Source organism: Salvia splendens, chromosome 7, assembly GCF_004379255.2.
Source record: "Salvia splendens isolate huo1 chromosome 7, SspV2, whole genome shotgun sequence".
Lineage (NCBI taxonomy): Eukaryota > Viridiplantae > Streptophyta > Magnoliopsida > Lamiales > Lamiaceae > Salvia > Salvia splendens.
In genome coordinates, this window is record NC_056038.1 from 11,518,879 (window position 1) to 11,529,891 (window position 11,013).

Consider the following 11,013-nt stretch of genomic DNA (forward strand, 5'->3'; position numbering starts at 1 on the left):
AGATGGACTAGGCATGTGATCATATGGCCATGGAGTTCATCCTAGTGCCTTATCCTCCCAAATCGTTAACACAAACGAACGCAAGCACTTCACTCGATAAAGCAAATCAATCCAAAATACTTTCCACAAGACATGCGATTTTCATACTCTCCTCAACTCAGGAAATCGGATGTAATCACGACATGCTCTTTCACATAGATTCATGCACCCATTCCATTCATCATAAGCTTCAAAGTTCAAGTAAAATTAAGCAAGATTTCCCAACCAGAAAGCCGAAGATAAAGCATGCACCCGTCAAATACATAGATTCAAAACATCTTTATCACGCAAAACACCCAAAAACATACATCACAAATCATTCATAACCCCCCCAAACTTGAATGCATCATTGTCCTCAATGCATGCAAAGAAGACAAATAAAGTAAAGGGAAAGGAAACTCCCCCAAACTTGGCATGACGTCCATAGTGCATTCGGGTGGGAGGGTGGGTGTAAAAATCCTTTGCAGGTGTGCTTCCTCCTAAGCTCCAATCCTAACTCCCAGTTGCTCCTACAAAAAGAACAAAAACTACAAAAAAAAAACACTCAATTCAAAATAAACGTTAGAGGAAAGAATTGAGCAAACAAAACCTCCAACATAAGAAATCAAAAATAAAGACAAAAAAAAAACTTGGGTTGCCTCCCAATCAGCGCCTTTGTTTATAGTCGTTGGCTCGACCTTCTTCATCCTTGTCTACCTCTATCCAGGCTCCAATAGGCGCTTCCCCGCCTTCTCTTGCTTGATCACCACATTCTCTCCATCTACTCGAAACATGACCGTATTTGTCTTGGTCTCTATCACAACATCACCGGTTGCTAAAAATGGCCTACCAAATAGGATAGGCATATCCTTGTCCTCTTCCATCTCTAGGACAATGAAGTCAACCGGGAGTACAAATCTATCAACCTTCACCAAGACATCCTCGATGATACCTTTTGGTTTCACAATTGAATGATCCGCCAATTGTAGGTCAATGTCGATTGGTTCAATCCTCGCTTCTAGACCGATTGACCGTGCGGTTTTCAGAGCCATCAATGATATTCCCGAGCCTTGATCAAGTAGGCACTTTGGGAACTTCTTATCTCCCATCTCACATGGGATCACACAGCTTCCAGGGTCTCTTCTCTTTGCCGGCATCTTTCCCTTCACAAATTGTGAGCAAAATGCACTCAATATCACCACACCATCGTCTTGTATCTTCTCCTTTTTCGCAATAAGATCCTTAAAAAACTTGGAGAATTTAGGAAAGTGTAGGAACAAATCCACCAGGGACACATCTACATTAACTTTCCTGATAATGTTCATCATCCAATCGAGTCATTTCTCTTGAATTATTTTCCTACCCTTCTTCTTATTCTCGACTGGGAAAGGTGGTGGCGGGATAAAATCTGGAAAATTAAATGGACACTTCGGGTCCATTGCCGGACTTTGTGGATTCTTCTTGTGGATATCACTCATGGTTGACTCCTCTTTTTCTTGTTGACATTCCCTAGCTTCGGTAGTAGCCCACTCAATCCCCTCGTCCGCCCCTGCGTGCGAGGTTTGTGAGCCAAACAACTTGTCCGCCCCTGCGTGCAAGATGTTCGAGCCATTTTGTGCATCTAGCATGATTGGAGACTCAAGATCCTTTCCACTTCTTAACTTAACTGCCTTGCACTGTTCAAAACCTTTAGGATTGGGCACCGTATCACTCGGGATAGCATTAGGAATTCTTGTGTGAGATGCTGTAGCAATCTGCCCAATTTGAGTCTCGAGATTCCTCAATGTAGCCTCCATCTGACCAAACTTTTCTACCGTCCTTTCTTTGAAGCTCTCATTCTCCTTTTGACTCTTGGTCATGAAGGAGAGTATCTGTCCCAATTGATCTTCTACCGATGGCTTCTTCTCATAACCCGGGGGTTGAGTGTTGTTCCTCCATTGAGTCCCCGAAGTGTTGCTAGGACCAGCTTGATTCCAGGTTGCTTGTTGAGGCCTCCAATTCTGCTGATTGTTGTATTGATTGCCTTGGTTGAACCTTTGATGATTGTTACCAATGTAGTTCACATCCTCCGTTGGTGGCCCTTGAAGACTTGGACATTGATCCGTATGATGTCCACCTTGGCACAGTCCACACTTCATCACAGTCACTGCTTGAGGTTGAGGAGTTAGTTGAAGAGATTTCACTGCTTTCGTCATTGAAGACATCTGGGTACTAATGTCCGCCAATTGAGCTTCAATTGCAGATACTCTCTCTGCATCCTTTGTAGCACCGAATGTGTCTCCTCCTTTCTCCGCTGCTCTCCTTGGGTTGTGCCAGTTCCGTTGATTGTTAGCCAACCTTTGGAATAAGGCTCTCACCTCCTCATGCGTTAAGTCATCCAGGTTTCCATTAGAGCCTGCAGTAACTAGTCCCGTGCCTTCATTGTTGAGTCCCTTGTAGAATTTCAAAAGGTCATGCCCCGGAGCTAGACCATGGCTCGGGCATTTCCTTATCAAGTCTGTGAATCTCTTCCAAGCTTCTGCAAAGGACTCATCATACTTTTGTTGGAAAGAAGTGATCTCTTCTCTCAATTTCTCGATCTTCATCGGGGAATTATATTCTAAGAGGAACAACGTCTTCAACTCTTGGAATGTTTCAATGTTGTAGCCCGGTATAGAGTCATACCAAGCTCTTGCTTTCTCCCTCAGAGAGAATGGGAATAAGACCCTCTTGATCAGATTGTGTTCCACATTCGGGGGTCTGTGAGAGTTCGTCAACTCGTAGAAGGCATTGAGGTGGCTCATCGGGTCTTCATCATCCCGTCCATGGAAAAGATTCCCCCCATTCACCAAACTAATGTAGTGAGGTGGAATGTTGATGTTGTTGTTCGCATAAGCAAACTCTCCGGGGTACTCAATTCCCGATCTAAGAGTGTCGCCAAACCTCACAACGGGTGGTGGTATCTCATTGTTATCTGCCATCTCACTTTCTGATTCTGAATCTCTTTCTGTACTCGGCTTGCTGAACAAGTTGCCTCTGATTGGACTCGGATAGTTCGGGAAGATTTCAAACCCGGCTGAACTTCCTGACCCTTTCCTTCTTTGATAACAGAGTAATCCGAAAGGCGGTGTACCCTGAGATCTCGTGTGCATTCACGACTTTCTCTTTTTTTTTTTACCTAAAATAATACACTCCTTCGTCTTCAAGTCCGGACGTGGTAGATGGCTATCACACCGTAGAACACGAACAATGTACCTATAAAACTCAAAAAGAAAAATCAAACAAAACAAAATAAAAACTAAAACAATTAAGTATAAACAAGCTATTGCCTCCCCGGCAACGGCGCCAAAACTTGATGCGATATTTTAGAGTTCTTAATCAAAGTATAAAGATTATCAAGTTCAATTGTTTTAACTCTAATAATACTACACTACTGCAAGAATACAGTATCGTAGTAGTATTTCAAGTGTCAATCCACAGGGAGGCGAGATTGCTTACGCTTAAAAAGACTACACAAAGCATACAAAGATATTGTTTTGATTTTTGAATGGTTAACTAATTTAAACTACTGAAATGAGATTTTTAACAAGAAAGACAAGTCACTTCAAGTTGCTCACTAGGCTTGCGTTATTTTACACCATTTACAACGAAACATACGACGGGATTAAAATTATCAACCTAATCGCGTGCACTGAACATGTCTACGACGTATAGTTCACAGTCAGCTGAACACTTGTTCCATGAACCAACTTTCAACGACATTTAATTCCTGCAGATGCGCGGGAACAAACGTCGTCTACTATGATTACTTACCTAATCCACTATCAATTTATCCCCTGAACAGTTTTAAATCGATAGCATACCAACAAACGATCAATCCTAAGCTATGTTAAAGAGACGATAGTTAAGATTTAACAACACTACATCATTAGCTAAAAACGTAGCATTTTAATTATCAAACACATTGTTGGTATCAAACGTATGATTCAAGGTGTTAAAACAACTATACAAGCCTAGATTACAACTTGGAGCAACAAAGAGAGCCTAGCCTTTACACATGGTAGAATGTAGAAATAAAACCATAGGTGTGCTGCTCTCGTCGAGTGGAGTCGGGAATCGGGAATAGATGGTCGGAACAATGGCTGGAATGCCTTCCTTCTCTTCTTCCTCCCCTCCTTTCTCTCTGTTTTTCTCTGTAAAAAACGTTCCCCCTTTCTCTTTTTTCTTCCTTTTATTCTCCACTACCGGGAGAGAGAAACTGCCTTCCAGCAGTTGCCGCGCCGAAACGCCCGACCGGGCGATTTTAGAAGAGGTAATCGCCCGACCGGGCGAAAGGCTACTGCATGGCCTCGCGGGAAACGCCCGACCGGGCGTTTAGTTGAAATCAGAACGCCCGACCGGGCGAACTTTCTGGACTCCATATGCACAAAATGGAAACGCCCGACCGGGCGTTTAGCAACCTCAAAACGCCCGACCGGGCGAACTCTCTGGAATCTCAGCTACGCATTTCCGACGAACTTCCAGCTTCTAACACCCGAAACTACACTCAAAGCACGACTTGGTGAGTTATAATTAACATGAAATCCGGGGTAAAGAATAGGAAATAAGCTTCGCATCAGTAACCCCTTACTAGCCGTAGATTAGATACAAAGATGGTGTGTGATTGCAGTTTGTTGTTTGCATGATAAATGAGAGTTTGTATTTGATCACAACTCTCTCTCTCTCTCTCTCTATATATATACATATATATATATATATATATAATAGGGATGTATTCATTTCCTTTTCCTATATTTCCTCCTTTTTCCTTCTTAATATCAGCCATTAGATTAGAGAAATGGACTGTCCAGATCAACATTGGGTAATTAATCTCGTGTTGCATTATTTGTCCTATTTTGTGCATTCTGATGGTACAATAGTAATCTAATAATGGCTGGAAACCGCTACGAATAATGCACCACATGGTCACGAGTAATGCATATAATTGCATATATAATGCACAATATGTGAACTGCAATGCATACGAACAAGATGTGCTGTGTTATGATGTTTGGACACACGTTTCTTGTTTCCCCTAAGGGTTTAATAAGCTTAGGGGCTAGGGTATAGTACGTAGACACGTATGTAATCTTCACATGGTAACGAGTAATGGATATAATTGACTATATAATGCACAATTTGTGAACTGCAATGCATACGAACAAGATGTGCTGTGTTATTATGTTTGACACACGTTTCTTGTTTCCCCTAAGGGTTTAATAAGCTTAGGGGCTAGGGTATAGTACGTACGCATTAATAACAAATTATAAAACGATACGAATAATTCACCAAATTGTCACGAGTAATGGATGTTATTAACTATATAATGCACAATATGTGAACTGCAATGCATACGAATAAGATGTACCATGTTATGCTGTTTGACACACGTTTCTTGTTTCCCCTAAGGGTTTAATAAGCTTAGGGGCTAGGGTATAGTACGTAGACATTATTAAATGCACGTATGTAATCTTCAATCCGTTGATTAACCCATATACACAATACCTCTAATAATGCATAATATACTGAGATAATGACAATTAACAGCTACATAATGCACTACCTAAACCAAATAATGCACATATGTATATTCCAATAACAACAATTTGTTAGTAATGTCTACGTACTATACCCTAGCCCCTAAGCTTATTAAACCCTTAGGGAAACAAGAAACGTGTGTCAAACATCATAACATGGTACATCTTATTCGTATGCATTGCAGTTCACATATTGTGCATTATATAGTTAATAACATCCATTACTCGTGACAATTTGGTGAATTATTCGTATCGTTTTATAATTTGTTATTAATGCGTACGTACTATACCCTAGCCCCTAAGCTTATTAAACCCTTAGGGGAAACAAGAAACGTGTGTCAAACATCATAATACAGCACATCTTGTTCGTATGCATTGCAGTTCACAAATTGTGCATTATATAGTCAATTATATCCATTACTCGTTAACATGTGGAGATTACATACGTGTCTACGTACTATACCCTAGCCCCTAAGCTTATTAAACCCTTAGGGGAAACAAGAAACGTGTGTCCAAACATCATAACATGGTACATCTTATTCGTATGCATTGCAGTTCACATATTGTGCATTATATAGTCAATTATATGCATTACTCGTGACCATGTGGTGCATTATTCGCAGATACCAAAATGTGGCAGTTACTTTTCCGTCAAATGTCAATAATAACCCTGTAATGCATACAACCACCTTCTATAATGCAACACGGAACCAGTTTTATAGAATCAATCTGATCCATTGATGTCTTAGATCTAACGCGTAATATTAAGAAGGAAAAAGGATCTAAGATGTGAAAAGGAGAATAACGCTCCCCTATATATATATATATATATATATATATATATATATATATATATATATATATATATATATATATATATAAACAGTATTCCGGTTCAACCAATGGTTCGACCAGTGAACCGGTTGAACCAGTGAACCAGTAACGACGCCGATTCGCTTGCCGGTCCGGTTTTTAAAACATTGATCCAGGTAGAATGTACACGAACCTTAGGAACCGGTCACAAATTGCTAGTGTGTTGTTGCAATCTGGCCTTTGCGCAACCGGTAGCGAGGTGTATCAGCTATCCTAACACGCACGTTTATGTACGTCCCATCTAGTGCACCAAGGCACCCCTGTAATGGAAATTCAATGAGTAAATTGTTCCACGCAACATAGTTAATTCAATATATACCGTTCACCTTAAACCATTTCCATCGTGGGTCGTCACATGTATCGTCAACCGGTATGGGCTGAACGAATAGGATACTATGGAGACGGATAACTGCTCGCATCACCTTGTACATGTAATGGCTGATGGTATAGTGGGCTAGAGTACTCAGAAACATTGCAACCAGCTCCTCTACTCGGACGTATCTTTGATCAACCAAACCTCACCTGTCGTGTAGAATCCGACATAAACGCCCAAATGCATTGTGATCCATTCGGAGGTTGCTGATGCAGTCTCTATCAGTTATACCAAACAATCTATCCATGTGTCTCACTTGAGCAGGAAGCTTTGATGACATGTTGTAGGTATAATAGCTGCAAGTTCATCATTTCCAATATTCGACGAGGTAATAATTGTCCGGACCATGTTCAAAATTGTGAGGAGGTCTTGTTGCTGTGTCCTCACGATGTCCTCAATCATAATTACAACTGTCTCCGCCTCCTTCATCTTTCGTTGTCTTTCGTTAACCATCCTACACAAAGTAGGAAAATAATCACAACCAAAAAATCTCAAAATTAACCCAAAAAATCGTAAAAAAATCCCAAAAATCACAGACACAATTCAACAACTTTGACAATATGAGCAATTCTTGCAAAATCTAAAAATACACAACAAAATTCCATTATAAACACAACTTCAAGGATGCAGAAGAAAATTCGAGGTATTGAATTTAAGGTAAAATTTCGCAGTCAAGGATGCAGAAGAAACTGTCACAAAAAGTTGAAATTGCGACCGGCAATCACCAACAGACTCACAAACAAAAGTGTACAATATTACAATCTAACCAATTCTTGCAAAAATCACAGAAAACCCCACAAAATTCCATTATAAAAACTACTTCAAACATCAATACTCATTATCATAATTCAAATCGAAGCACATGACCGCCGACAAGGCTCATCACACAAAAATTTCCAGTTTTGAATTTGGGGAAAATTTTTGAACTCAAAGATACAGAAGTACCTATCTCGAAAAGTTGAAATCGCTGCCAGCAATGCGTCTTCTTCATGTCGCAGAGATGGTTGAAGATGTGGGGTTGCAGTTGGAGAAGTAGGGTGTTGCAGTTGGAGAGGTTTGAGGGCAAATTTGGGAGAAAACGTCGACTAGGGGTTTCTGAGAAAGAGAGATAAACTTTATACCACCAAATTCCGCTGAGAAGAATTTGCCTTAAGCACGGTGATTTTATACCGGGTCACCCGATAGCTTTCATAGCTACCAAAGATAGGAAAAGGAGCTCGACCTTTTCCCACTTTCTCGCCCTTTTGATGCCTTTTTCACAAGTACCAGTCAAGCCCTAACTTTTTTCAACTCACTTTTCTTAACATTTCTTAAAACCCGTGCCGCCCATAAATGTGACTCCTAATTAGCCAGTGACGAATATAATTTACTTTTAAAGTAATAAATCCAGGTGACTTACTTGGTTAAAAAAGTGAGAGAAAAAAAGAAACTGAGTGACGAATTTTGTGTAATACTAGTACCTCCCCATGTCCTCCATTAATTATCCATTTTTGTCATTTCGTACATCTTTCATTCATTATTCACTTTCATTTTTTTTACCATAAATAGCTAGTAGACTTCACATTCTACTAAATCATTTCACTCACATTTTATTATAAAATTAATGGAGTGGTATATAAAAGTGAGACTCAGATTTCTCTAACATTTTCAACTCATTTTTCTTTACATTTCTTAAAGCTCGAGCCGAAATCAAAATGGACAATTATTGGTTATGGGGGAGGATTTGTTACGTATTAACTTGGCAAAGACTATTAGACTAGTCCGCCTATTCAATATGCCCAACTTTTGACCAAAGTTTTCTTTTTCACGTGAATACCAGAGTTTATTTTAGGCAGAGTCCACAATTACACTCGTGAACTCCAATAAATCAAACATATCCATATATCATAGAGAACCATAGTTATATCTAACAGAATCTAACTGAATCGCACGGTTGAGTTTCTTTTCAAAAAATTGGATAAAGTGAGTACAAATTAATTTCATGCAGTTATGTATTTTCCTTCTTGAAAATAGGGCACATTACTGTTGAGTATCAGAATATTCAAGTATTGATAAATAAAATATACCAAATAATATAGCAGCCAATAAAAATGAAAAAGATAACCAAGCAATGACATTCAAAGTAAACAGTAAACACCATTTAAAACCTTTTAACGTTTTACAACTACAATATATGTATCAAATAGCTTAATAGTAGTGATTACTAGTACAATTTATGTCACTTAATGCACACCACTAGACAATCTAGCTGACGCAACATGTTTTGGACATTAACGTTTTGATTTTAAGGAAAACATAATTACCTTATCCATTAAATATATTTAAAAAAAACAAAGATTTGAGTATACTAAGCCGGCACAGTCCTGTTGGATCCATCGCCTTGTGCCGTCTGCTCGCCTTCATTCTCGCCCGACATCTCCTCCAGCGATTTCCCCTTCGCTTCCGGCACCAAGAAAGTGAAAAACAGCCCTAACAAGTTGACGCATCCGAGCACGATTAGCGTGTTCTTTATCCCTATCCCTGCTGGATACCCGTGATCCCTCTTGCTCGGATCCTTGGGCTGCGCCGCATACAAGAACCCAAACGCTCCTATAATCGCCCCCGCCTTCCCCGCTGCCGCCGATATCCCGTGGCACGTCGACCTCAGCCTCGCCGGAAATATCTCTGCCGGCACCACAAACGTCGTGGCGTTGGGCCCGAAATTAGCAAAGAAGAACGTCAGCGCGTACATGATCACGAACCCGATCCTGTTGTCCTTCTTCGTCCAGTGATCGTAAGGAAACGCCAGAGCAAACATAAACACCGTCATGAAGAAAAATCCCACAATCTGGATTGTGAACCTCCCGATTATATCGATGAACGCCACCGTGAACCAGTAGCCTGGCACGGTGGCGAAGAGAGCCACCAGCGTCTGCGCTCTCGCCACACGGAACACCTCGTGCACCGCGTTCATCGTCTCCGGCTTCGGGATCCACCCCACCGCAGTGAAGATGTCCTTCTGGAAGAGGTTGTTGCTGTAGAAAGCTATGTCAAGCAAGAACCATGTCGAAGTTGTGCCTAAAAGATGCATCCCGTGGCGTCTAGCGAACTCTCTTGAAAAAAGGCCGAAGCTGTTGGATGACTTGTCAGCATATTTCTCCACCTTCTCCTCCTCCGCCTCCAGATCGACATTCAGCACCTTCGCCATGTCCTGCGCAGCCTGCTTCGCGTTCTTCGCCACCAGCGCCGTGTATCGCGCGGTCTCAGGCATCTTCATCCGCCAGTAGAAAGTTAGGGCCGCAGGGAGTGCACCGAACATCACTATAATCCGCCAGATGTAGTCTGCCTCGGGCACCGTTGACCCGGCAGCGTTGTCCGCGTAGCTCGGCGCATTGTAGGCGTGGTCGAAGGCCGCGGACACGATGAGAGCGACGATGCCGCTCGTGAGGATGCCAAAGCCCTGCATAGCCAGAAATTAAACTTAGCAGGGGCAAAAATGTACATAACGCAAATGGTTTAAAAAATAGAGAAGGGTAAATATGTAAATTTGAAGAATGATTAGTATGGATGACGGGGCATTGTACGGTCCTTGCCTGCATGGCGAAGACGGCCGCGATGAAGGCGCCGCGGGTTTTCTTGTTGGCGTACTCGGACATGATGGTGGCGGAGAGGGGGTAGTCGCCGCCGATGCCGAAGCCGAGCCAGAAGCGGAAGAAGCAAAGGGTGGCCATGACGCCTTTAGGGGACTTCCCGAAGGAGAGGCCGGAGGCGATGGAGCAGACGATCATGAGGATGAGGGTGAGGCCGTAGACTTTCTTGCGGCCCATCTTGTCGCCGAGCCAGCCGAAGAAGAGCTGGCCGGCGAGGGTGCCGACGAGGGCGACGCCGGTGACCGCGGAGGAGACTTTGGGGGGCAAGGTGCCCGGCTTCGGCGCGTTGAGATTGGTGGTGTAGTAAATGCGGCCCAATAGCTTGGTGATGAGGGAGATGCTGAAGAGATCGTATGCATCGGTGAAGAATCCCATTCCGGCGATCAATATAGTCGTGAAATGGTATAGCTGTGTCTTCGCTGTATCAAGTGCGTCCAGCACTTGGAGATGGTCTCCGGCCATCTTGATCTTAGTCAAAATTGGGGATTACTACTGAACAAGTGAGAGTGAGTATGGTCTATGGATGTTCATGTTGTGTGAAATATAAGGTGTGTGCCGAATACAT

The 11,013-nt window shown here is 42.0% G+C and overlaps 2 protein-coding genes and 1 non-coding gene across 3 annotated transcripts; 1 reads left to right on the forward strand and 2 right to left on the reverse strand.

The window, feature by feature from the left end:
* Nucleotides 1–737: 737 nt before the first annotated feature.
* On the reverse strand, nt 738–1,343 carry LOC121810392. Its single transcript, XM_042211172.1, has one exon. The coding sequence runs from the start codon at nt 1,341–1,343 to the stop codon at nt 738–740; it is 606 nt and encodes a 201-aa protein (XP_042067106.1).
* Nucleotides 1,344–2,484: 1,141 nt separating this feature from the next.
* LOC121742799 lies at nt 2,485–2,591 on the forward strand. Its single transcript, XR_006038135.1, has one exon. It is a non-coding gene; the product is annotated as a small nucleolar RNA R71 (small nucleolar RNA).
* Nucleotides 2,592–8,935: 6,344 nt separating this feature from the next.
* LOC121742322 (low affinity inorganic phosphate transporter 3-like) lies at nt 8,936–11,013 on the reverse strand. Its single transcript, XM_042135432.1, has 2 exons — nt 10,392–11,013; nt 8,936–10,258 (listed from the first exon to the last, which is right to left on the reverse strand). Exons 1-2 carry the CDS (start codon nt 10,908–10,910, stop codon nt 9,167–9,169), a joined length of 1,611 nt encoding a protein of 536 aa, XP_041991366.1. The 5' UTR covers nt 10,911–11,013; the 3' UTR covers nt 8,936–9,166.

Excerpts from the sequence above, each read along its gene's own strand:
- LOC121810392 (XM_042211172.1), bottom strand. The coding sequence starts at position 1,343 with ATGAACATTATCAGGAAAGTTAATGTAGATGTGTCCCTGGTGGATTTG.
- LOC121742322 (XM_042135432.1), bottom strand. The coding sequence starts at position 10,910 with ATGGCCGGAGACCATCTCCAAGTGCTGGACGCACTTGATACAGCGAAG. Across the intron at positions 10,259-10,391 it reads CGGCCGTCTTCGCCATGCAG|GGCTTTGGCATCCTCACGAG; the intron begins GCAAGGACCGTA and ends CTGGCTATGCAG.